This window comes from Trichechus manatus, unplaced genomic scaffold (assembly GCF_000243295.1).
Source record: "Trichechus manatus latirostris isolate Lorelei unplaced genomic scaffold, TriManLat1.0 scaffold00019, whole genome shotgun sequence".
Lineage (NCBI taxonomy): Eukaryota > Metazoa > Chordata > Mammalia > Sirenia > Trichechidae > Trichechus > Trichechus manatus.
The window spans coordinates 187,076-211,342 of NW_004443955.1; the positions used below are offsets into that span (position 1 = coordinate 187,076).

The window sequence follows — 24,267 nt, forward strand, 5'->3', positions numbered from 1 at the left end:
GTGACACGTGGTGGTGGTGTATGTATACTGCCCCTTTATAAAGCTAGATCAGGGTGACACGTGGTGGTGGTGTATGTATACTGCCCCTTTATAAAGCTAGATCAGGGTGACACATTGTGGTGGTCGTGTATGTATACTGCCCCTTTGTAAAGCTAGATCAGGGTGACATGTTGTGGTAGTGGGCAAACAGAAGTGGTCACTAAAACCATGAAGGTTATAGTCTAACACAGAGAAGACTTTTAAGATATTTGGTCTTCAACAGATGTAATTTTAGGGTATCCATATGCCAGGGCCATCCCTAGGAGACTGTGGGCCTGGAGAAACCAATCAATGCCAGGTGAGCCCAACAGCTATAAAAATGAATTGGAAGAGATGGTGCTTTGTACCTGACTATGTGTTGCGTCTGTCTTAAAGTAACATTGGGGTGGGACCTGACACCAAGCTGAGGTTTGAGGGGGACGCGTCGGTGGGAGTCGCACTAGATCGCCTGGAACCTTAAGCTTGTTCATGACAAGTGAGTGCAGACATTCCATTTATCACCTAAAGTCAGCTCTGCACGGAAGCCTAGAGCTTCAGGGCTAGAAACAGACCTGTTAACCCAGCTCTCGGGTTATTACCCTGTTTGCTGATGGTGTTGGGTGCCACCTGTGTTTGACATGCTGCGTGGGACCTGGTGAGGCTCCGAGGTACAGGCGGACGTGGCCTGGTTGCACTGTGCACCCGTGGCGCACTTTGGAGCAGCTTCCTCAGCCTTTTTGGCTTTGTCAGTGCAGCAGGAGAGGTGGGCAGCATCGGTGGCTTTCGCTTTTCAAAAGGTGTTTTCTTGTAGTAGTAGCACGTTTTCTCCAGATCCAGGCATCCCCTAGGCTCCCCTGAGCACAATACACACAACCGTTCCTTCTGCCATTTCTGCAACCTCTGTTTGGACCCCTGTTGGACACCATCCTGGACAGTTATCCCCACTCTTCATAAGCCCTCATACCCCCACACTTTATTGCAGCCAACTGGTAGCACAACCCCTTCTGAGTGTAAATGCCATGATAACCTATAGGTTTATAGTGAGGCTTGGGGAAAATAGAAAACAGCATCCTTGATCCCTCACCCCCGGAAAGAACTATTCAAATCAATAAAGTAGACACATTTAAAATGGCAAGGAATGTTACTATGTTGTTAATATTTGTTTTAACCTGTACAATTTTTAAAACCCACAGAAATAACAGTGGCTTAAACTAGACTGCAGTTTCTTTTTTGCTTCCTGAAAAGTGCCAGTGTAGGTGGGACTGTGATGCATTTGCTCCCCAGTGTTCAGGGAGCCAGGGAGCCTGCTCTCCTGCTGCTCTGCTGTCCTGTTGTGTTATTTCTGCATTCCAGTCAGCAAGGAGGAAGGAGATGAGACGGGCCCCAGCTCTCCCGTATAAGTAGACCTTCTAGTACCATACAGTGTTTTGCATAGTGTCTCATGGTCCAGCCCTGAGTCATGTGGCCACAGCCGGCTGCAAGGAAATGCAGTTTTTTAGCCGGGCACATTGCTGTTGCGTGTCAACTAGGAGTTTCTTACGATGGAGGAGAGGAGGAATGACTGTTGGGGTAGGTTATCAGTCCGTGCCATGGGAACTTTATTTTAGTTAAACCTTCAAGGTTCTAGATTGCACAGACATATATCCTCATGTGGGCAGTTTCTGCTGAACCTTGTGGGGGCAGCCTGAGATGGCCAGAGTCCTCACACCCAACTCCACATCTTCAAGGACACACAGACTCACTGTGTGGACCTCCTGTTTCTGTTGGGCCTTGGCGTACAGGTACTTTCACATACACTGACCCCGTTTGATTATTCTCACGTCAGTCTTTTGGGTGTGGTTTGTTCACAGATGTGATAACTGCGGCTTAGGAACGTTAAAAGAGCTTTCCCGGGATAGAGCTGCAAGCTGGTGGTAGAACCAGGACTTTGTCTCAGAACTTTTGGTACCAAAACTGTGTGTGGTTCCTGAGGCAGCATCTCCAGGGACATGTGCCCCTTGTCAAGAGGCGTGGTGGCCCAGACGGTTCCCAGCTGAGCTGGTCTGTGCCTATGCTCATGGGGGTGGTGCGTGCTGTACTGTCTCTAAAGAAGACCGTCAGCTGTAGAGAAGTAGGGTTGTGACTGTCCAGAGCTGTGTAAGACAAGTCTAATTGGGCTAAAGACTGATTCGGAGTCCTGGGCTGGAGAAACACGGAAAGGCTGAAGTGGTAACCGGTCGCTAACATTGACGTCTCTACAAATAACTGTAGAGAGAAGAATGTCATCCTCATTTTCCCAGGCTGTTTTTTTTTTTTTTTAAATCAAAAAGTACATTTTGGGATTAACTCTGATCATTGCTTTGAAAGGGCTGCTCAGTTTTTACGGAAAATGGCGGATCCACAGTCCATCCAGGAATCACAGAATCTGTCCATGTTCCTAGCCAACCACAACAAGATCACACAGGTGAGGGCCCTGCCACACTGCCCTGGTCAGCACGTGCAGTCCAGATGGTCAGTAGACATGTCCCTGCTTTGTGTTTCAGTCTCTGCAGCAGCAGCTTGAAGTAATCTCTGGCTATGAAGAACTCCTTGCAGACATTGTGAATTTGTGTGTGGATTACTACGAGAATAAAATGTACTTGACACCCAGTGAGAAACACATGCTCCTCAAGGTACGTGTGGAGGCAGCTGACAGTAGGATTGCCAAGAACAGTGTGTGCTCTCGTTGACATGCTAAGCTTTGTCTAGAGTCCTTGCACCCTTTTCTTATTCTTGTGCGTGCACTGTGTGTGCAGCATTTCCAGCCCCCACGTGCAGTCTGCACTGCGCAGCGATGCTGCAGTTTCACACTCAGTCCTGGAGATGGTGCTGCCCTTGTGGGTGAGGGGGTCCTAGGGTAAGGGAGTACCATTTCACTAAGCTTCCGGAGCAGAAGTTGTATAGGACTTCCCTTTCAAGGATGTGATTCCTGGAATTAAATATGCTAAAGTTGACCTGTTGGTCAAGAGATATGGCTGTTCACCATATTCTTTTTATCATTCTTCTGTTTCCAATTGGGAGGTTTTCATCTACATAGCTCACTGGAAAGATGAAAAGGAAATTCTGCTGTTCCCTTTGCAGAGGGCAGCCCTGTGGGTACCTTTGCTGGGTATCCTCACTGTCCAAAGCCCTCCTGCAGGAGCAGGCCCAGCAGCAAGGCCTCTGGCCTCCTGCTGTGATGGGTTGAGGGGGAGCTTGGAAGAACACTGCAAAGGCAGTCAGGACTGGAGCAGCTCTCGTGTGAGGGTGGAGGTGTCTGTATCTGTGCTGTCTCAGGCAGAAGCCACTGTAGTGTGGTAAGTGCCATGTTAAAAAGCTTATTTAACATGCATTTAGATTTAGATAGTCTCATGTGGCTACTGCGTTGCACAATGTAGTTCTAGAATTCCCTTGCTGCTTAGGGTAGGCTAGAGGATTTGTTTTTTCAGTTTTTATCAGGTGGCCTGGAAGCTGGCCATCCTTCATAGCATGATTTCAGTGGGAAAAACATGTTTCACGTACTTGACAACCAGCCTGAAAACGTACCTTCATGAACCTGTTTTTGGGGACTGTCTGGGGATATGGAATCTTGAATCGGAGAAAAGCCTTTCATACAACTCAAGAATCCCCTTGCCCCAATTTCAGCCTCAGTTAGGTCACTGTTGTACCTGATGTTGAATCCTACTGCTTGTTTAGTGTGCTGAACAGATTGTACATTTGGTCATTCATGTTACTTGCACTCCAGGGACAGTGTTTTATCTCAGCCCCTGGCTTGGTTGGTGTGACATTAACGTTAAAAGTGCTGGCTGGTTTAAGAACTGATAAAGGTATTTGGGAGCCCTCTTTTAATTCTTGGAAACCCTGATGACGTAGTAGATAAGAGCTATGGCTGCAAACCAAAAAGGTCAGCCATTTGAATCCACCAGGCAATCCTTGGAAACCCTGTGGAGCAGTTCTGCTCTGTCATATAGGGTCGCTATGAGTCGGGTTCGACTCGATGGCAGTGTGTTTGGTTTTTTTTTCCTCTTAATTCTTATGGTACCTGCAAATGTGTAGTATTAACATTGCTGTTTCCAAGAGTCAGAGCTGGTGTGTGCGCCTTAGGAGGAAATTGAAATAGCCACAGAAAGAATATACATGTAAGAATAGCTTCATAAGAAGGGATAGCTCTGTTTCCTAGAAGCTCTTCAAAGTGTTTTTTGGAAAAAAGTGTCAATTGTCATTTCAAAATTATCAGCTATAATAGTGTAAGTGCTTATGGGTAATTTGCAGTTGTAAGTTTTATTGCAACATTTTGTGGATTTTCAGGTCATGGGCTTTGGTCTGTACTTGATGGATGGTAGTGTCAGTAATATCTATAAATTGGATGCTAAGAAGAGAATCAACTTAACTAAAATCGACAAGTACTTCAAGGTGGGTAAAATCTTTTTTTTTTTAAATTTTTTTATTGTACTTTAGATGAAGGTTTACAGAATAAATAGTTTCTCATTAAACAGTGAGTACACATATTGTTTTATGACATTGTTTAACAACCCCATGACATGTCAACACTCTCTCTGCTCGACCTTGAGGATCTTTTTTTTTGGTGAAAATATACATAGCCAGAGTTACACCATTTTGAAAGTTTCTACATGTAAAATTCAGTGACATCAATTACATTCTTCCAGTTGTGCTGCTATTCTCACTATCCTTTTCCAAATTATTCCATCACCATTATCTTCAACTCACTGTCCCCTAGGCTTCCCATCAGACCTTTGGAGTTGCTGTTGTCAGTTTGATTTCACATAGATAATTCTTTTTCTTTTTTTGTACCTTAGATGAAGGTTTGCAGAACAAATAGTTTGTCATTAAACAGTATACATATTGCCCTATGACAATGGTTAACAACCCCATGACATGTTAACACTGTCCCTTCTCAACCTTGGGTTCCTTATCACCAGCTTTCCTGTCCCCTCCTGCCTTCTACTGCTTGTCCCTGGAGTGCTGTGCCTCATTAGTCCCATTTTGTTTTATGAGGCTGTCCAATCCCTGGCTGAATGGTGAACTTTGGGAGTGGCTTCACCACTGAGCAGAAAGGGTGTCTGGGGGCCATACTCTCAGGGTTTCTCCAGTCTGTCAGGCCGGTATATCTGGTCTTTTTTTGTGAGTTAGAATTCTGTTCTACATCCTTCTCCAGCTCTGTCCAGGACTCTCTACTGTGATCCTGGCCAGAACAGTCAGCAGTGGCAGCTGAGCACCATCCAGCTGCACTGGACTCCATCTGGTGAAGGCCATGGTAGCTGTGGTCTATTGCTCCTTTGGACTAATCTTTTCCTTGTATCTTGTTCTCTTCATTCTCCCTTGCTGCCAAAGAGGCGAGACCAGTGGAGTATCTTAGAAGGCTGCTCACAGGCTTTTAAGACCCCAGATGCTACTCACCAAGGTAGAATGTAGAACATTGTCTTTATAAATTATGTTATGCCAATTGAGCTAGATATTCCCCGAGACCATGGTCCCCACAGCCCTCCGCCCAGCAATTCAGTCCCTCAGGGAGTTTGGAAGTGTCTATGGAGCTTCCAGGACCTTTCCTTATACAAGTTGTGCTGGCTTCCCCAGTAATGTGTACTCTCTTACCCTTCACCAGCATTACCACTTATCTATATAGTTCCCCCCCACTCCTCCCATCCCTCGTAACCAAAAAAGATTGTTTTTTTTTGTATGTAAACTTTTACATGAGTTGTACAGTAGAGGTCTCATGCAGTATTTGTCCTTTTGTGATTGACTTATTTCACTCAGCATAATGTCCTCCAGTTTTGTTCCTCTTGCTCTTCTGTGCTGAGTTCCTTTTGTTTGTGCATTTTTTTTTCATTTCTTTTGTTTTTGTAGGTTTTGTTTTTACTGAGACTTTATGTTTTTCTTCTTTATTTTAATGAGTGCGTTTGTTAACTTTCCTTGTGGTTACCTTGAAATTTACCGTTATCTTCCTAGATTTGAACCAGTCTATTATTATTTGGTATCACTTGACTTCCTCTCCATTAGAAGGTTCTATATCTACACCGTTTATTCCCTCTTTTATTGTTCTGATGCTGTTGTCATTTACAGATTAACCTCTCTGGTTCCCTTTTGTAATTCTTTTGGTTTTGCATAGTCCCTGAGAGTTCATTTCCTAGGCAGATATCTGGCTAGTACAATCCTGTGTCCTATATTCAGCCTGTGGTCTGATGTTGTTTGTTCTCAGATCAAAAGACTCCCTTTAATAAGTCTTGTAAGTTTGGTTTGGTTTTTACATAGTCCCTTAATTTCTGTTTATCTGGAAATGACCTAATTTCACCATCATATTTGAATGAGAGTTTTGAAGGATATATTATTCTTGGCTGGGAATTGTTTTCGTTCAAGGTTTTATATGTGTCATCCCATTACCTTCTTGCCTGCATAGTTTCTGCCAAATAATCCAAGCTTAGTCTAATTGTTTCTCCTCTGTATATGACTTTTTGTTTTTCTTGAGCTGGTCTCAGGATACTTTGTTTGTCTTTGGTTTTAGCTAGTGTGATTATAATATATATGACTTGGTGATTTTCTTTTGGGGTCTATCCTACATGGGATTCATTGAGCTTCTTGGATGGTCAGCTTTTCATCTTTCATGATATTGGGGAAGTTTTCTGTCAGCAATTCTTCAATGATTCTCTCTGTGTCTTCTGTTTTCTTCCCCTGTTCTGGAACTTCGATTACTCGCAGATTTTTGCTTTTGATTGTATCCCACATAATTCTCAGGGTCTCTTCATTTTTCTTCATTCTTTTTTCTGATTTTTCCTCAAACAGAATTGTATCCAAGTGTTTGTCTTCAATTCCACTGATTCTATCTTCAACCGTTTCAGATCTGCTCCTCAGCCCTTCTATGACACTGTCCATTTCTGAAATCTTGTTGTTTATCTTCTGGATTTCTAATTGTTGTTTTTGTATAATTTCTAGTTGTGAATTTATTTTGGCATTTTGTTCTTGCATTATTTTCTGGAATTCTTCCATTTTTTTGTCTGTATTTTCCATGAATTTGTCTGCGTTTTCCATAAATTTGTCTATTTTTTCCTCATTTTTGTCTGGTTTTTGCTTCAACTCTTAGATAATTCTGAGTATTAGAGATTTGAATTCCCTATCAGGTAGTTCTAGTGTCTTTTCTTCTACTGGAAAGTCATCTGGTATTTTATTTTGGACACCTACTGGAGCCATCCTGTCCTCTTTTTGTAAATGTTTTGATATTGTCTGCTGTCTTTGGGGCATTCAGTAATTATTTTTCTTGTTTATTGATTGTAGATTTGTTGTTTCATCCTTTTTTTTTAAATTTGGCTATGTCTGTGCAGGTGGGCTGTGTGTTCTTTGTTGTTTGCTTGTCTGTGGGCACGATACTTTTCTCCTCCTCCTCCAATTGGCAGGGTCAGTCGTTCAGATACGGTACAGCAGGGCAGGTCTAGGTGAAGGGGAGTTGCTGGGATGGGTTGTTTGTGGCACTTACTACAGTCACCAGGGTGGGTAGGTAGTCAGTGCAGGGCAGTTTCTGATAGGCCGTGCCTGTGCTGCTTGGTGGTGTGATGTTAAGTGCACGGTGCAGGTAGGCAGGATGGAGGGGGCAGATTGTGATGTGTGGAGCTAAGATAGGTATGGGAGAGAGGAGAGAGGAATAGGAGCCAAAAACATACAAACAAAAAAGAGTGCTAGGGGAGCTTGCCATTGGAGTGGAGAGAAGAGAGACTATGAAATGGAGAAAAACGAAAAGGGGGAGAAGAAGAAGAAAAGAAAAGAATGAATAAATAAAAATTAGAAAGAAAAAAGAACAGCAAAGCTCCCAGGGATCGCACCTGTGCAGCTAGGAGGTCTGGGGAAGTTGTTCCCAGGTGTTGAAGTACAGCCTGGTTAGGAGGCGTAGAGGTGTTCAGTGCCAGGTATCCAGGGGACAGGAACAGAAGAAAGGTATAGAGAGACAAGAAACTGAGTAATGAAGAAAGACAAAAAGGGAAAAGAAAAAAAAAACAAATTAAAAAAAAAAAAAAAGAACAAGAAAACCTCCCCCAAAAAACAGAAAGAAGAAAAAGAACATGAAAAAAAGAAATGCGCTCAGGGATCCCTCTGTGCATCTGCGCAAGTTGAGGGGATGGGTCCCAAGCTGCACAGCACTGCCTGGTCAGAATGGGCTCCCAACTCGAGAGAAGAAAAAGAAAACAATTGAAAACAAACAAACAAAAAAGCCCTAGAATCCCACCAGCGTGGCAGGACGGACCAGGAAGCAGTTCCACAGTTGAACGGAGCTCCACAGCCCCTCAGGAAGAAGCAAAGATTGCACACGGAGCCAGGCATTTGAGCAAAAGGAGGGGGAGGTGTTGAGAGGTAAGGAAGAAATCAAAAGAAGCGGAAAAAAGCAACCGCAGCAGCCAACAAATGGCAGTTAGGGAGTCGGCCAGGGCGGGCGGGTAGAATCCAAGCAGCTAGTGCTTCCCAGCCAAGAGACTGTGGCCATGGGAAGCAGGGGAGGCCAAGTTGGGGTGAAGAAGGGTGTGGGGTGGGAAAGCGTGTATCACCAATTACCGGTTGTTCTGTCTCATGCTGGAAGCTTCGTGAAGCTGTTTTCTCCTACCGCCTATTTGCTGGTCTCTGATAGGAGTCCAAGATGGTGGATCCATGCTGCATTAGTGATAGGGAATCTCTCCATGTATGCCTCCTCACTTTCTGTTCTCTGACAGTTTCTTAACTCCATTTGGTGCTTGGCTGAGTTATTTAACACTTCATTTGATGTTTAGGGTTTCAGGATTGCTATTTTCTCTGTTTGGCTTAGTTTTTTGGATCTTTGCTGTGGAGGAACGGCGTGGTGCTTCTGCCTAGAGTGCAATATTGCCGGAAGTCCCTTCAAGTCTTTTTTAAATAAACTTTTTTTAAATTGAAGTATAGCATACTTATAGAGAATGGACACGTCCTCAGTGACAGCTTGAATTTTTGTGAAATAAGCACCCTGAGTAACTGTGGCCCATATCAGGAAATAACAGGGGTGGGGAGGCCCATTGTTGGCAGCCCCATAACCCCTGCCCTTCCCTAGTCCCCCTCCCCCTCACGCTCCAAAGGTGACTACTCTCTATATTCTTTTCTCCTACATTAGTTTGGCCTGAGTTTCAATTGTATATAAATGGAATCATGCCATTGTTTGTAGTCTTCTGTACCTGACTGTTTTCACAAAACCTTATGCTTGTGAGATTTATCCCTACTATAGCCTGCAGCTGTAGTTCCTTGGTTTTCACTGTGGTATAGTATTCCATTTTATGATTATACTGCAGTTTATTTATCCATTCTATTCTTTTTTTTATTGTTGTGCTTTAAGTGAAAGTTTACAATTCAAGTTTGTCTCTAATAAAAGAATTTATACATACATTGTTATGTGACCCTAGTTGCTCTCCCTACACTGTGACAGCATGCTCCTCCTTTTCACCCTGGGTTTCCTATGTCCATTCAACCAACTCCTGAACCTTTCTGCCTTCTCATCTCACCTCCGGACAGGAGCTGCCCATTTAGTCTAATGTATCTACTTGAGCTAAGAAGAACACTATTCACGAGTATCATTTTCCATCCCATAGTCAAGTCTAATCTTTGTCTGAAGAGTTCTCCTCAGGAATGGTTTTAGTTTTGGGCTAACAGAAATTCTGGGAGCCATGTCTTCCAGGGTCCCTCCAGTCTCAATCAGACTATTAACTCTGGTCTTTTTATTAGACTTTGAGTTCTGCACCCCACTTTTCTCCTGCTCTGTCAGGGACTTTCTGTTTTGTTCCAAGTCAGGGTGGTCATTGGTGGTAGCCGGGCACCATCTAGTTCTTCTGGTGTCAGGCTGACGGAGTCTCTGGTTTATGTGGCCCTGTCTCTTGGGCTAATGTTTTCCTTGTGTCTTTGGTGTTCTTCATTCTCCTTTGCTCCAGATGGGTTGGGACCAATTGATGCATCTTAGATGGCCGCTTGCTAGTTTTTAAGACCCTAGGCGCCACTCACCAAAGTGGGATGTAGAACATTTTATTAATAAACTTCATTATGCCGGTTGACCTAGAAGTCCCCTGAAACCATGGTTCCCAGACCCTCTTCCCTGCTACTCTATCCCTCAAAGTAGTTGACTGTATTCAGGAAACTTCTTAGCTTTTGGTTTAGTCCAGTCGTGCTGACTTCCCCTGTATTGTGTGTTGTCCTTCCCTTCACCTAAGATAATTCTTGTCTACTATATTGTTAGTGAATACCCCTCTCCCTCCATCCCCACCCTCATAACCATCAAAGAATGTTTTCTTCTGTGTTTAAACCATTTCTTGAGTTCATATAATAGTGGTCTCATACAATATTTATCCTTTTGCGACTGACTGAATTCAGTCAGCAAAATGCCTTCCAGATTCCTCCATGTTATGTTTCACAGATTCATCGTTGTATCGCTGCGTAGTAGTCCATTGTGTAATTATACCATAATTTATTTATCCATTCGTCCACTGATGGGCACCTGCGTTGTTTCCATCTTTTAGCTATTGTGAACAGTGCTGCAGTGAACATGGGTGTGCGTGTATCTATTCGTGTGATGGCTCTTATTTCTCTAGAATATATTTCAAGGAGTGGGATTGCTGGATCATATGGTACTTCTATTTCTAGCTTTTTGAGGAAGCACCAAATTGATTTCCAAAGTGGTTGTACCATTTTACATTCCCACCAACAGTTTATAAGTGTTCCAGTCTCTCCACAACCTCTCCAACATTTATTATTTTGTGCTTTTTGGGTTAATGCTAGCCTTGTTGGTGTGAGATGATATCTCATTGTAGTTTTGATCTGCATTTCTCTAATGGCTAATGATCGTGACCAAATCCTTATGTGTCTTTTAGCTGCCTGAATGTTTTATTTGGTGAAGTGCCTATTCCTATCCTTTACCCATTTTTTAATTGGGTTATTTGTCTTTTTGTTGTTGAGGTTTTGCAGTATCTTGTAGATTTTAGAGATTGGCCGCTGATTGAATTTGTCATAGCCAAAAATTTTTTCCCAGTCTGTAGGTTGTTTTTTTGACTCTTTTGGTGAATGAAGTCTTTTGATGAGCACAAGTGTTTGATATTTAGGAGGTCCCAGTTATCTAGTTTCTCTTCTGGTGTTTGTGCATTGTTACTTATGGTTTGTATTCTCTTTATGCCATGTATTAGGGCTCCTAGTGTTGTCCCTATTTTTTCTTCCATCATCTTTATCTTTTCTGATTTTATATTTAGGTCTTTGATCCATTTTGATTTAGTTTTTGTGCATGCTGTGAGGTATGAGTCTTGTTTCATTTTTTTGCAGATAGATAGCCAGTTATGTTGGCACTGTTTGTTAAAGAGACTGTCTTTTCCCCAGTTAACGGACTTTGGGCTTCTGTCAAATATCACCTGCTCGTAGGTGGATGAATACTATACGTCTGAATTCTCAATTCTGTTCCATTGGTCTATGTATCTGTTGTTGTACCAATACCAGGCTGTTTTGACTATCGTGGTGGTATAATAGGTTCTAAAATCAAGTAGTGTGAGGCCTCCCACTTTGCTCTTCTTTTTGAGTAATGCTTTACTTATCTGGGGCCTCTTCCCTTTCCATATGAAGTTGGTGATTTGTTTCTCCATCTCATTAAAAAATGTGGTTGGAATTTGGATCGGGATTGCATTGTATCTGTAGATCGCTTTCGGTAGAATTGACATTTTCACAATGTTGAGTCTTCCTATACATGAGCAAGGTATGTTTTTCCACTTATGCAGGTCTCTTTTGGTTTCTTACAATAGTGTCTTATAGTTTTCATTGTATAGGTCTTTTATGTCTCTGGTTAGATTTATTCGTAAGTATTTTATCTTCTTGGGGTCTATTGAAAATGGTATTGATTTGGTGATTTCCTCTTCGAAGTTCTCTTTGTTGGTGTAAAGGAATCCAACTGATTTTTGTATGTTTATCCTGTATCCCGAAACTTTGCTGAAATCTTCTATTAGTTCCAGTAGCTTTCTTGTGAATTCTTTGGTGTTTTCTGTGTATAAGATCATATCATCTGCAAATAGAGATACTTCCTTCTTACCAATTTGGATTTCCTTTATTTCTTTTTTTAGCCTAATTGCTCTGGCTAGGACCTCCAGCACAATGTTGAGTAAGAGTGGTGATAAAGGGCATCCTTGTCTGATTCCTGTTCTCAAGGTGAATGCTTTCAGACTCTCCGTTTAGGATGATGTGGGGTGTTGGCTTTGTATAGATGCCCTTAATTATGTTGAGGAACTTCCCTTCTTTTCCTGTTTTGCTGAGAGTTTTTATATGAGTGGGTTTGAACTTTGTCAAATGCCTTTTCTGCATCAATGGATAATATCATGTGATTCTTGTCTTTTGTTTTATTTATGTGATGGATTACATTGTTATTCTAATGTTGAACCATCCCTGCATACCTGGTATGAGTCCCACTTGGTTCTGGTGAATTTTTTTTTTGATATGTTGTTGAATTCTATTGGCTAGAATTTTGTTGAGGATTTTTGCGTCAATGTTCATGAGGGATATTGGTCTGAAATTTTCTTTTTTTGTGGTGTCTTTACCTGGTTTTGGTATCAGGGTTATGCTGGCTTCATAGAATAAGTTTGGGAGTATTCCATCCTTTTCTATGCTCTGAAATACCTGTACTAGTAGTGGTGTTAACTCTTCTCTGAAAGTTTGGTAGAATTCTTCAGTGAAACCGTCAAGGCCAGGGCTTTCTTTTTGTTTGGAGTTTTTTAATTACCTTTTCAATCTCTTCTGTCATTATAGGTTTATTTAGTTGTTTTTCCTCTGTTTGTGTTAGGTTAGGTAGGTTGTGAGTTTCTAGAAATTTGTCCATTTCCTCTAGGTTTTCAAATTGTTCGAGTACAATCTTTCATAGTAATCTGTTATGATTCTTTTAGTTTCAGTTGGGTCTGTTGTGATATCGCTCGTCTCATTTCTTATACGGGTTACCTGCTTTCTCTGCTGTTTTTCTTTTGTCAGTTTTGCCAGTGGTTTATCAATTTTGTTGATCTTTTCAAAGAACCAGCTTTTGGTCTTGTTAACTCTTTCAGTCGTTTTTCTATTTTCTATTTCATTTAATTCTGCTCTAATTCTTAGTATTTCCTTTCTTCTGGTGCCCAAGGCCTTCTTTTGCTGCTCTCTTTCTAGTTGTTCGAGTTGTAGGGTTAATATTTTGATTTTGACCCTTTCTTCTTTTTGGATGTGTGCATTTATTGCTATAAACTGACCTCTGAGCACTGCTTTTGCTGTGTCCCAAAGGTTCTGGTAGGATGTGTTTTCATTCTCATTTGATTCTGTGAATTTCTTTATTCCTTCCTTAATTTCCTCTATAACCAAGTAGCTTTTGAGCAAGGTGTTGTTCCGTTCCCATGTGTTTGATTTTTTTCCCTTGCTTTTTCTGTTACTGATTTCTACTTTTATGGCTTTATGGTCGGAAAAGTTGCTTTGTAATATTTCAATGCTTTGAATTCTGTTAAGGCTTGCTTTATGGCCTAATATGTGATCTACTCTGGAGAATGTTTCATGTGCATTGGAAAAGAAAGTATACTTGGCTTCTGTTGGGTGGAGTGTTTGGTATATGTCTACGAGATCAAGTTGGTTAATTGTGGCATTTAGATCTTACTCGTCTTTTCTGAGCTTCTTTCTGGATGTTGTGTCCGTCACCATTACTATTGTTGTGAAGCTGTCTATCTCTCTTTTCAATGTTGTTAGAGTTTGTTTTATATATTTTGGAGCCCTGTCATTGAGTCTGCAAGTGTTTATTATAGTTATGTCCTGGTGTATTGACCCTTTAATCGGTGTATAGTGTCCTTCCTTATCCTTTGTGGTGGATTTTACTTTAAAGCCTGTTTTGTCAGAGATTGATATTGTCATTCCTGCTCTTTTTTGAGCATTGTTTTCTTGATATATTTTTCCCCATCCTTTGAGTTTTAGTTTGTTTGTGTCTTTAAGTCTAAGATACGTCTCTTGTAGGCAACATATAGACGGATCGTGTTTTTTTATGCAGTCTGCCGCTCTCTGTCTCTTTACTGGTGCATTTAATCCGTTTACATTCAGCATAATTATTGATAGGTATGAGTTTAGTGCTGTCATTTTGATGTCTTTTTTTGTGTGTTGTTCACAGTTTCTTTGTTCCACTTAATTTTCTGTGCGGAGTCATTTTTCTTTATGTATTTTCTTTTCATCTTTTTCACTGTTGATTTTGTGTTCGCTTAGTTGTTACATTTTTCTTGTTTTCTATTTTGACTTGTAGGATTGTTATTTTCCTTTGTGGTTACCTTAATATTTACCCCTCTTTTTCTAAGTTTAAACCAGGATTTTGTTTCTTGATATCACCTTGATTTCCTCTCCATTTGAAGGATCTATGACTACATTTTTTAGTCCCTTTTTTGTTTTAATGTTGTCATCTTTTACATATTGATGTCTCTGTTTCCCTGTTTTCAGTGTTTTAGCTTTAATTCATTTTTGTGACTTCCCTATCTGGTTTGATATCTGGTTGCTCTGTCCTGTGTTCTAGTCTGATATTATCTGTTCTAGTCCGGTTGTTATCTGATGTTTTTGATTTTCTAACGAGAAGATTCCCTGTAGTATTTTCTTGCAATTTTGGTTTGGTTTTTGCAAATTCCCTCAACTTTTGTTCATCTAGAAATGCCCTAATTTGGCCATCATTTTGGAGAGATAGTTTTGCTGGGTGTATAGTTCTTGGCTGGCAGTTTTTTTCCTTGAAAGCTTTATATATGTCATCTCATTGCCTTCTTGCCAGCATGGTTTCTGCTGAGTAGTCTAAGCTGATTCTTATTGACTCTCCTTTGGAAATGACTTTTCGTTTATCTGCTCTTAAAATTTTCTCTTTTTCTTTAGTTTTGGCAAGTTTGATTATAGTATGTCTTGTTGACTTTCTTTTGGGATCTACCTTATGTGGGGTTCATTGAGCATCTTGGATAGATATCTTCTCATCTTTCACGATGTCAGGGAAGTTTTCTGCCAACCAGGCTTCAATAATTCTCTCTGTATTTTCTGTTTTCCCCCCTGTTCTGGTACTCCAGTCATTTGTAGGTTATTCTTCTTGATGGAGTGCCTCATAATTCTTAGGGTTTCCTCTTTTTTAAAAATTCTTTTATCTGATTTTTCCACAAATAAATTGGTGTCAAGTGCTTTATCTTCAATCTCACTAATTCTGATTTCCATTGCCTCAGTTCTGCTCCTATGACTTTCTGTTGAGTTGTCTAATTCTGAAATGTTATTGTTAATCTTCTGGATTTCTGATTACTATGTCTCTGTGGATTCTTGCAGCCTGTTAAATTTGTCATTTTGTTATTCCGTAATCTTCTTAAGTTCCTGTATTGCTTTGTCTTTGTGTTCCTTGGCTTCTTCTGCCTTTTGCATTATTTCCTTTCTGTTCTCTTGTAGAGTTCTCTGTATTAATCTTTTGTATTCTACCTCTGGTAATTTCAAGAAGTTCTCTTCCTCCGGAAAATTTCTTGATTCTTTGTTTTGGGAGCTTGCTGAAGCCGTCATGGTCTGCCTCTTTATGTGATTTGATATTGATTGTTGTCTCCAAGCCATCAGTAAGTTATTTCATTTATTTATTTTATGTTTGGTTACTGTTTCCTAGCTCCTAGTTTTGTTTTGTTTTCATATGCCCAAATAGGCTGCTCGTATGAGGTAGTTTGATTATTGGCACCTTTGAAGCTCTAACATCCTGTCACCTGGTAGGTAGACGTCTTACTAGGTGTATGTGAGCCCTGGAGTCTGTTTACTTTTCTTGTATGTCTTCATCTCAGGTGTCCAGGTGGTCGGTCACCATGTGTGTGGTGCAGGCTCTCACTTACAGTCCTAGACAAACAGGGGTGATTGGTGTAGGTCCAGGTATCTGGCTGCAGTAGGGGGTCATGCACTGAGCAAGGCAAGGGGCTGACAGCTGCTCCTGAGTGTCTGGGAGGAAAGTGTGTCCCTGTTCCCTAGAGTGTATAGGTCGATGGGTTTGGCAGCTGGACTATGGGCACCCAGTGCTGTTGGGTGTAAGGACTGGGAGGTACCACTTATTCTTGGACCCCTCTCAGGTGTGGCTAGGTGGTGTGGGTGGAGCCAGCAGTCCTCAGATGTCTGATGTAGGTAGGTGAGGATCCTACTTAATGGGCAGAGCGGTGTCAAATGTCATGAACCTGCAACTCTGCCATATAGCTGATAGAATTGAAGTTAGGCTTCTAGTATATACCCTGTTGTACTGTGCTAATGAGGGCCTGCACTGTTGAAATGGGCACACACAGGTCTATGCAGGGGTGAAAGACATTGAACGTCTGTAGACCCTTTATGCCTGTGCCTAGGCAAGGGAGCTGTGCCTACCCTAAGTTCCTGGCTTAGGGGAGCCAGCAGATTATTTTTTCCTGTTTGTTAATTTGTTCCCTCTCCAACGCCGAGAGAATGGCTCAGAGCGCGTGGCGGACCCTACTTCTGGCCCAGGGGACTCAACCGTTGCTGAAGCCGGCCGGGGACCCAGTGCAGAGTAGGGAGGGGGTAGGTAAACGAGAAAGTGGTATTTGCCAAAGGGGGTGTTTTTTGATCTGTGCGGTAGGTCAGATGCTTGTACTTATCTTTCGCTGATTGAGAGCCGCTTTTCCCTGTTTCTGGAGGTCCGTGTAGACTCTGATGCTCAGTCTCCCAATGTGGAAAACGCCTCCTGAGTGCCACTGCTCGCCTCACCGTGTGCACCGGCTGATCTGGCCTGAAGGGTGCCCGTTCTCGCCGGTCAGGTCTGGCAGCTCCTCGCTTTTCCAAACTCTCTCCCTTCCCCTGCTCCTCAGTCCAGTTCTTCAACTTTTCTTTTGATGTTCAGGACTCCTAGATTGTCATATATAATCAGTTCACTTGTTTTTTGGGTGTTTGTTGTAAGAGGGACCACAGGAAGCATCTGACTGCTCTGCCATCTTGGCCCCACCTCAATCCATTCTGTTCTTGATGGACATTCTGCCCCTATGGGGCAGTCCTACTCTGTTCTATAGGGTCGCTATGAATCGGAATCGACTCGACGACAACGGGTTTGGTTCAGGTTATATATTCTGTATACATGTATTCCAAAATGTAGGTATCCTCCCCAGTTTGGCTCATCTGTTCATTTACTTACTGGTATGATTTGATGAACAGAAATTTTTATTTCTGGTTTTCGGCTAGTACAGTGATGGTCTGAAATGCCTTATATGTAATTAATGTACACTTGTGCAGATGTCAGCTGGATAATTCCTAGGAGTGGAATTTTGCATCATAGAATATATATATTTTCAGTGTTAGTAGATATCACCAGAAATTTCCCACATGGTTGTACTGATTTGTGTTCCCGCCAGCAATGAATGTGAGTTCCCGTTGCTCCACGTCTTTGCCACCACTTAGCACTGTCTCTTTTTTTTTCTTTAACTTTGGCCATTCTAAAAGATGTGCTTGTCATCGTGATTTTTATTGGCTGCTGTTTCACTGTGGTTTGGTTTATGTTTCCCAGATGGCTTTTCATGTTATTAGCCTTTCATGTGTTCTCTTTTGTGAAGTGCCTCTTCAAGTATTTTGCTCTTTATTCTCCTATTGATTTGAAGTTCTTTATATATTCTGCAAGGAGCACTTATTATGCAGTGGTTAAGTGCTTGGCTGCTAACCGCAAGGTTGGCAGTTCAAACCCACCAGCTGCTCCATGGCAGAAAGATGTGGCAGCCTGCTTCCATAAAGATTACAGCCTTGGAAACCCTATTGGGCAGTTCTACTCTGTCCTGTGGGGTCGCTTTGAATTGGAATCGACTTGATGGCAACGGGTTTGGTTCCGGTTATATATTCTGGATACGTGTATCCCAAAATGCAGGTATCTTCCGCAGTTTGACTCATCTGTTCATTTATTTACTGATGTCATTTGATGAACAGAAATTCTTAATTTTAGTGTAGTCCAATGTATCAGTCATTTTCTAGTGTCCATGTATTTGTCTCCTAGTGTTGCTGTAACAGAGGACCACAAAGTAGTGGCTTAAAACAACAGAAATGTATTGTCTCATGGTTCTGGAGTCCAGAAGTCAAAATCTAGGGTGTTCTCAGGGCCATGTTCTCTCTGAAGACTCTAGGGGAACATCCTTGCTTGTCTCTCCCAGCTTTTGTTAGTCCCATAACTTGTAGCTGCAGCATAAGTCCTTTGTCATCTTCCCTCCGTATGTCTCTTGTTCTCTTTTATAGGACACTGCTCAGATTGGATTAGGACTCACCCTACTCCATAATCTCTTGTTAACCGATAGCATCTTCAAAGACCCTATTTTCAAACAAGGCTGTGTTCAGAGGCACCAGGGGTTAGGATTTCAACATATCTTTTTGGGGAACACAATTCATAACAAAAAAAAAAAAACAACAACAGAAAAAAACAAACCCTTTGGTGTTGATTCTGACTCATAGCAACCCTATAGGACAGAGTATAACTGCCCTACAGGGTTTCCAAGGCTGTAAATCTTTATGAAAGCTGACTACCGCATCTTTCTTCCATGGAGTGGCTGGTAGGTTTGAACCGCCTTCCTTTCGGTTAGCAGTGAAGCAGTTTAACCACTGCACCACCAGGGGTCCTTTGAATCCTTATTAACAGTCTACTTTAAAAAATCTTTGTATATATTGGGATCATGAGAGTTTTCTTTTAGTGTTAACTTTCTAGAAATGTTGCTGTTCAGTCCCCCTGGAATTGACTTCTGTATGTGGTGTGAGGTAGAGGGTTGACAGTCTTGGTTGTTCCCCCAATGTTGATATCCAGTTGACCCTGTCTATTTATTGCAAAGACCATCTTTTTCCCCAGTGCTTTGCAGTGTTACCTGGGTCAAAAAAATCCAGTGTCTGTAAGTGTGTGCCTCTGCTGTTCTGTTCCACTAGCCTTCATCCATGCTCTAGTGCCATACTGCTTGAATCATGGTAGCTTTATAATAGGTCTGCTTGTCTGGGAGTATGAGTCTTCCACTTTTATTTTTCAGAATCATCTTGGATATTGCCTTTTTACCTTTCTAAATACATACTAGATTTGGCTTGCTGATTTCCACACGTACATACACCAAAAAAGAAAAAAAGAAAGAAAAAATGCCATTGAGTTGGTTTCAACTCATTGTGACCCCATGTGAGTCAGAGTAGAACTGTAGTCTATAGGGCTTTCAATGGCTGACTTTTTAGAAGCCAATTGCTAGTACTTTTTTCTGAGGCACTTCTGGGTGGATACACACTTCCAGCATTTCAGTTAGCAGCTGAGCGCATTAACCGTTCACACCACCCAGGATATTTCACACATACACACTCCCCCCAAAAGCATTTGTCCTCATGGAATACTGATTGAGTTTACATTGGCCCTTTAGATCAATTTAGAGAGAATGGACATTTTTAAAATACTGAGTCTTCTAACACATGAACATGGCATATATTTCTCCATTAAGAACTTCAAAAATTTCTCTAAAATTTTTGTAGTATTTTTGTTTAGAAGTTTTACATATCTTTTGTTACGTTTATTTATAGGTATGCATATATCTACCTATAGTTTATCCTCTTGCAAATTTGTCTTTTAAAATATTTATTTTCTAATTTTTTGTTGTTTGTATATAGAAGTGGACTTGATTTTCTTACGACCTTGGATATAGCAACAATGTAGGTTACTTCTAACATTTGATAATTATTTTATATGTTGATTTTGAAACAAGTTTTATTTTTCTCATAACGAACGCAGTTATTTACACTTTTTTTAGGTAGTAAATGATCTGTAGGAGTAGAATTCAACCCAGAGTAATTATCAACATTAATCACTGCTGTGATTATGTGTTTGGTGACAAAGCATACATAATGACCCCATTTTGTTTTTTTCTTTGAATACAGCAGCTCCAGGTGGTTCCACTGTTCGGCGACATGCAAATAGAACTGGCAAGATACATAAAGACCAGTGCCCACTATGAGGAAAATAAATCTCGGTAGGGTTAAAGCTTTTTGCAGTTTCTTCATTATATAATTTTATTGCACTATTCTTATTGATCTAGGGATGTAACCTTTGACATTCTCAGCTGTCTGGAACTTGACTTTCTAATACCTCATTACCTATTAAATTTAAATCCATTAAAAAAATGAAAAGTTCATTTCCTCAGCACTGCCACATTTCAAATACTTAATTGCTTGTGGCTGCCATATTGGACAGCACAGATATAGAACATTTCCATCATCCCAGAGAGTTCTATTGGACAGTGCTGGTTCAGAATATAGAAGCGTAAAAGAATTCTCTAGGCCTAGTGGTACGCTGGTAAATGCTTAACCATCAGCTCTGGTCAAGGGGCGGGGATGTGTATGTGTCTGTTACAGAGTTTACAGAACTATCGCCTGAGGGCCAAATCTAGCCCAGGACTGCTTTGTAAGGTCTTTGGAGCTGAGAATGGTCTTTACATGTTTAAAGAGTTGTTTTTGTTTAAGATGAAAAAAAGAAAAGAGGAAGAGAAGATATGACAGATAGGACAGAGACAGGTGGCCCACAAATCATAAAATATTTACTCCCTGGCTCTTTACAGCAAAAATGGGCTGACCCTTGCCATAAATTATAAATACACAATACTCTATTGTAAGTTCCACATAGCTAATTGAGTCTCATGGAATGCTTTTGTTGACTTTACTGAATGTTTGATCCATAGCAACCTGTGGTGGCAATTCAACCATGATTTTGACAAATTGTGTCACATCCTAATCTGTTTACTCAGGTGTCAGCAAAGTTTTCCTGTAAAGGCCATAGTAAATGTTCCAGGCTTTGTGGGCCACATATGGTCTCTATTGCTTTTTTATTTGTTTTTTTTTTTTTAATAACCCTTAAAAAATGTCAAAACCGTCTTGTTAGGTGCCATCGAGGCAATTCGAACTCATAGTGACCCTATATGACAGAGTAGAATTGCTCCATAGAGTTTTCTTGACTGTAATCTTTAAGGGAGCAGGTTGCCTGGTCTTTTCTCTCCTGGAGCCATTGGGCAGGTTTGTGCCACCAGGGCTCCACCAGGGCTCCACCAGGGCTGTACCAAAACTGGTCACACATGCCCTGGGCTATAGTTTGCCAACCTCTGTGCTAACTTATCTCCAATAAATCTGCCATTAAATCTGATATGTGGTTTACTTTAGACTGTTTGTCATCCTCATGTAAGATACATTCATTAAACTGAAGCCTCTTTAAGCTTTAACACTAAACCAAGTTCTGATTGGTGTCATTTACCAATTTCCCTGGTGTAAATATTCACCCCGTAAGTGATTTCAAGCTGCAAACATGACATGATTAATAACATACAATTACATAGTGTTTCCACCATAGCCAATAAAATAGGCATAAATACCCTTGGGGTTGTGGAGAACTAAGATTAGTAAAATAATTAGGAAGTGATGAGTGCTGAGCACTTATTTCCTTTCTTTTGAACAGAATTTATTTAATTGTAATCTATTGCATTTGGGGCCCTGGTAGCATAGTGGTTATGAGCTTTGCTGCAAACCAAAAGGTTGGCAGTTCGAATCCACCAGGTGCTCCTTGGAAACCCTATGGAGCAGTTCTCCTCTGTCCTGTAGGGTCACCATGAGTCGGAATCGACTCAAAAGCAATGGTTTTTTTAATTGCGTTTAGCACACAGGGCACACACAGGACTGTGCACAGGGTGCACACAGGCTGCACATGGGCCACACATGAATGGCATACAAGGTACACAGAGGCCACACATGGGCTGCCCATGAGTGACACACAAGTACACATGGGCCACACATGGGCTACACACGAGCAGCACACCAGGTACACATGGGCACACGTGGGCTACACACGATCAGCACACAAGGTACACAGGGGCCACACACGGGCTACACACGAGCAGCACACAGGGTACACAGGGGCCACACACGGGCTACACACGATCAGCACACAAGGTACATGGGGGCCACACACGGGCTACACACGAGCAGTACACAGGGTACACATGGGCACACGTGGGCTACACACGATCAGCACACAAGGTACATGGGGGCCACACACGGGCTACACACGAGCAGCACACAGGGTACACAGGGGCCACACATGGGCTACACACGAGCAGCACACCAGGTACACATGGGCACACGTGGGCTACACACGATCAGCACACAAGGTACACAGGGGCCACACATGGGCTACACACGAGCAGTACACAGGGTACACATGGGCACACGTGGGCTACACACGATCAGCACACAAGGTACATGGGGGCCACACACGGGCTACACACGAGCAGCACACAGGGTACACAGGGGCCACACACGGGCTACACACGAGCAGTACACAGGGTACACATGGGCACACGTGCGCTACACACGATCAGCACACAAGGTACATGGGGGCCACACATAGGCTGCACACGAGCAGCACACAAGGTACACAGGGGCCACGCATAGGCTGCACACGAGCAGCACACAAGGTACACAGGGGCCACACATGGGCTACACACGAGCAGTACACAGGGTACACATGGGCCACACGTGGGCTGCACACGAGCAGTACACAGGGTACACATGGGCCACACGTGGGCTGCACACGAGCAGTATACAGGGTACACATGGGCCACACGTGGGCTGCACACGAGCAGCACACATGGGGCGCTCACAGACCACACGTGGGCTGCACACAAGCGGTACACGTGGGGTCCCACACAGGGCTGTTGTGGACAGTAGGGGGACACCCCTATAATTTGCTGCCATGCCACTGTCTTCTCCGGCTTTCGTGATTTGTAAACACGCTGGGGCACTCTTCAGATAACACCCTTTTCCCGCCAACCCAGATGGACATGCACGTCTTCGAGCAGCAGCCCTCAGTACAACATCTGCGAGCAGATGATCCAGATCCGTGAGGACCACATGCGCTTCATCTCAGAGCTGGCGCGCTACAGCAACAGTGAGGTGAGCCCCACTCACGCCCAGCCTGCCCATGCGAGGGAGCCTGAGCTCTGCATGGAGACCACGGGGATCCTTTTATTTTTTATTCCCAAATATCATTTTAATTACTTTGAGACGCATAATTTAGTACCAGATACTTAAAAAGCACCCGTTATAATTGACATGCAGTGACATTAGCATTGCTACTATTTGTTCAGCTGTACAAAAAGCATCTTTTTTCAGAAAATCATAATAGGAACCCCAGAAGAAATGGGTGAGGAGATACTGTTCAGTGGCATTTCCTAATCTAGTACCATGAATCCAAGCGGCTAGAAGAGGGATGGAAGGAAGAGAGGACACGGGGAAAGAAAGGGTAATTCTTGACTTGTGGCCCTTTTTAGGTCCAAGGCAGCTCAAAGTCTAGAAGGAAAGAATATCCCAAAGCCAGAGATGGTTGCAGGAGCCTCTGAGTCGATGACAGAGGGTGTCCTCAGGGCAGTGGAATCTGTGTGTCCAGGAAGCAGGCTTGGAGTTGGCAGCCAAGGCCTTTTTAATTCCTTCCTGCTTTTCTGCTGGGTTTGCTATATCATGATTTTGGCTGTTTTCATTCTCCTCACACTGTGCAGTATGACTCCAGACCAGCTCTTCTGGAGTGTTGGGTGCGACAGGGTGGATGGTGACAGCCACAGGGCAGGTCTGACCACAGAGAGGGGCAGGAGCAAGGCAAAAAAGTTAGGGCAAAGTGGGGTGGCGATTTGGGGAGGGGGCTGACAGTGTGAATAGTCCAGAAGAACATGGGGTCTTAGTGGGGCATACATAAGCCTGGTCTTCACAAGTGGTTGGTATTTGGTACCTTAGTGTTCTCAAGAGGACTAATTAATATTTGGGCGGAACAACTCTTGTGTACTGTTGGTCCCACCCATTGCAAGGCAACGAGCATCCTCACCTGCTAAAACGCTAGCCATCATGTCAGCACAGTGACATATTACAGGTCCGTAGCAGCAGTGGCCGTGAGACACCAGGGTGTTCGCAGACTCCTGTGAGGAGGAGCACCCCTGCAGACCACTGTCAGGGGCCAGCCTAGCTGCTGCGGCAATCAGTGGACCAGAGCCCTGGGAATTCAGGATGTAATTACAAATTAAGTTCTTGGTAAGTGCTCAAAAACATGTAGAGCTGGTTTTGCACCCCTCCTGATCAGAGCATTTGACAGCATAGGTCTTATATGCTTTTCTTCCTTCTGGCTTCTGTCGTAGTACCGTTGCAATTAAGATGATGTTTTTAAATAGAAAAAAAAAAAATTGCCTTTGAATGTTTTGCTCAATTTGTATTTTTTAACAGTTTTGTTGTTGTTGTTAG

The 24,267-nt window shown here is 42.4% G+C and overlaps 1 protein-coding gene across 1 annotated transcript in view; it reads left to right on the forward strand.

The window, feature by feature from the left end:
- The window catches only part of CYFIP1 (cytoplasmic FMR1 interacting protein 1), a 181,397-nt gene that overhangs the window by 53,146 nt on the left and 103,984 nt on the right, over nt 1–24,267 (forward strand). Inside the window, 5 exon segments of the mRNA XM_023727827.1 lie at nt 2,365–2,461; nt 2,541–2,669; nt 4,324–4,428; nt 19,879–19,970; nt 22,818–22,935. Coding sequence (XP_023583595.1) covers nt 2,365–2,461; nt 2,541–2,669; nt 4,324–4,428; nt 19,879–19,970; nt 22,818–22,935 — 541 coding nt within the window.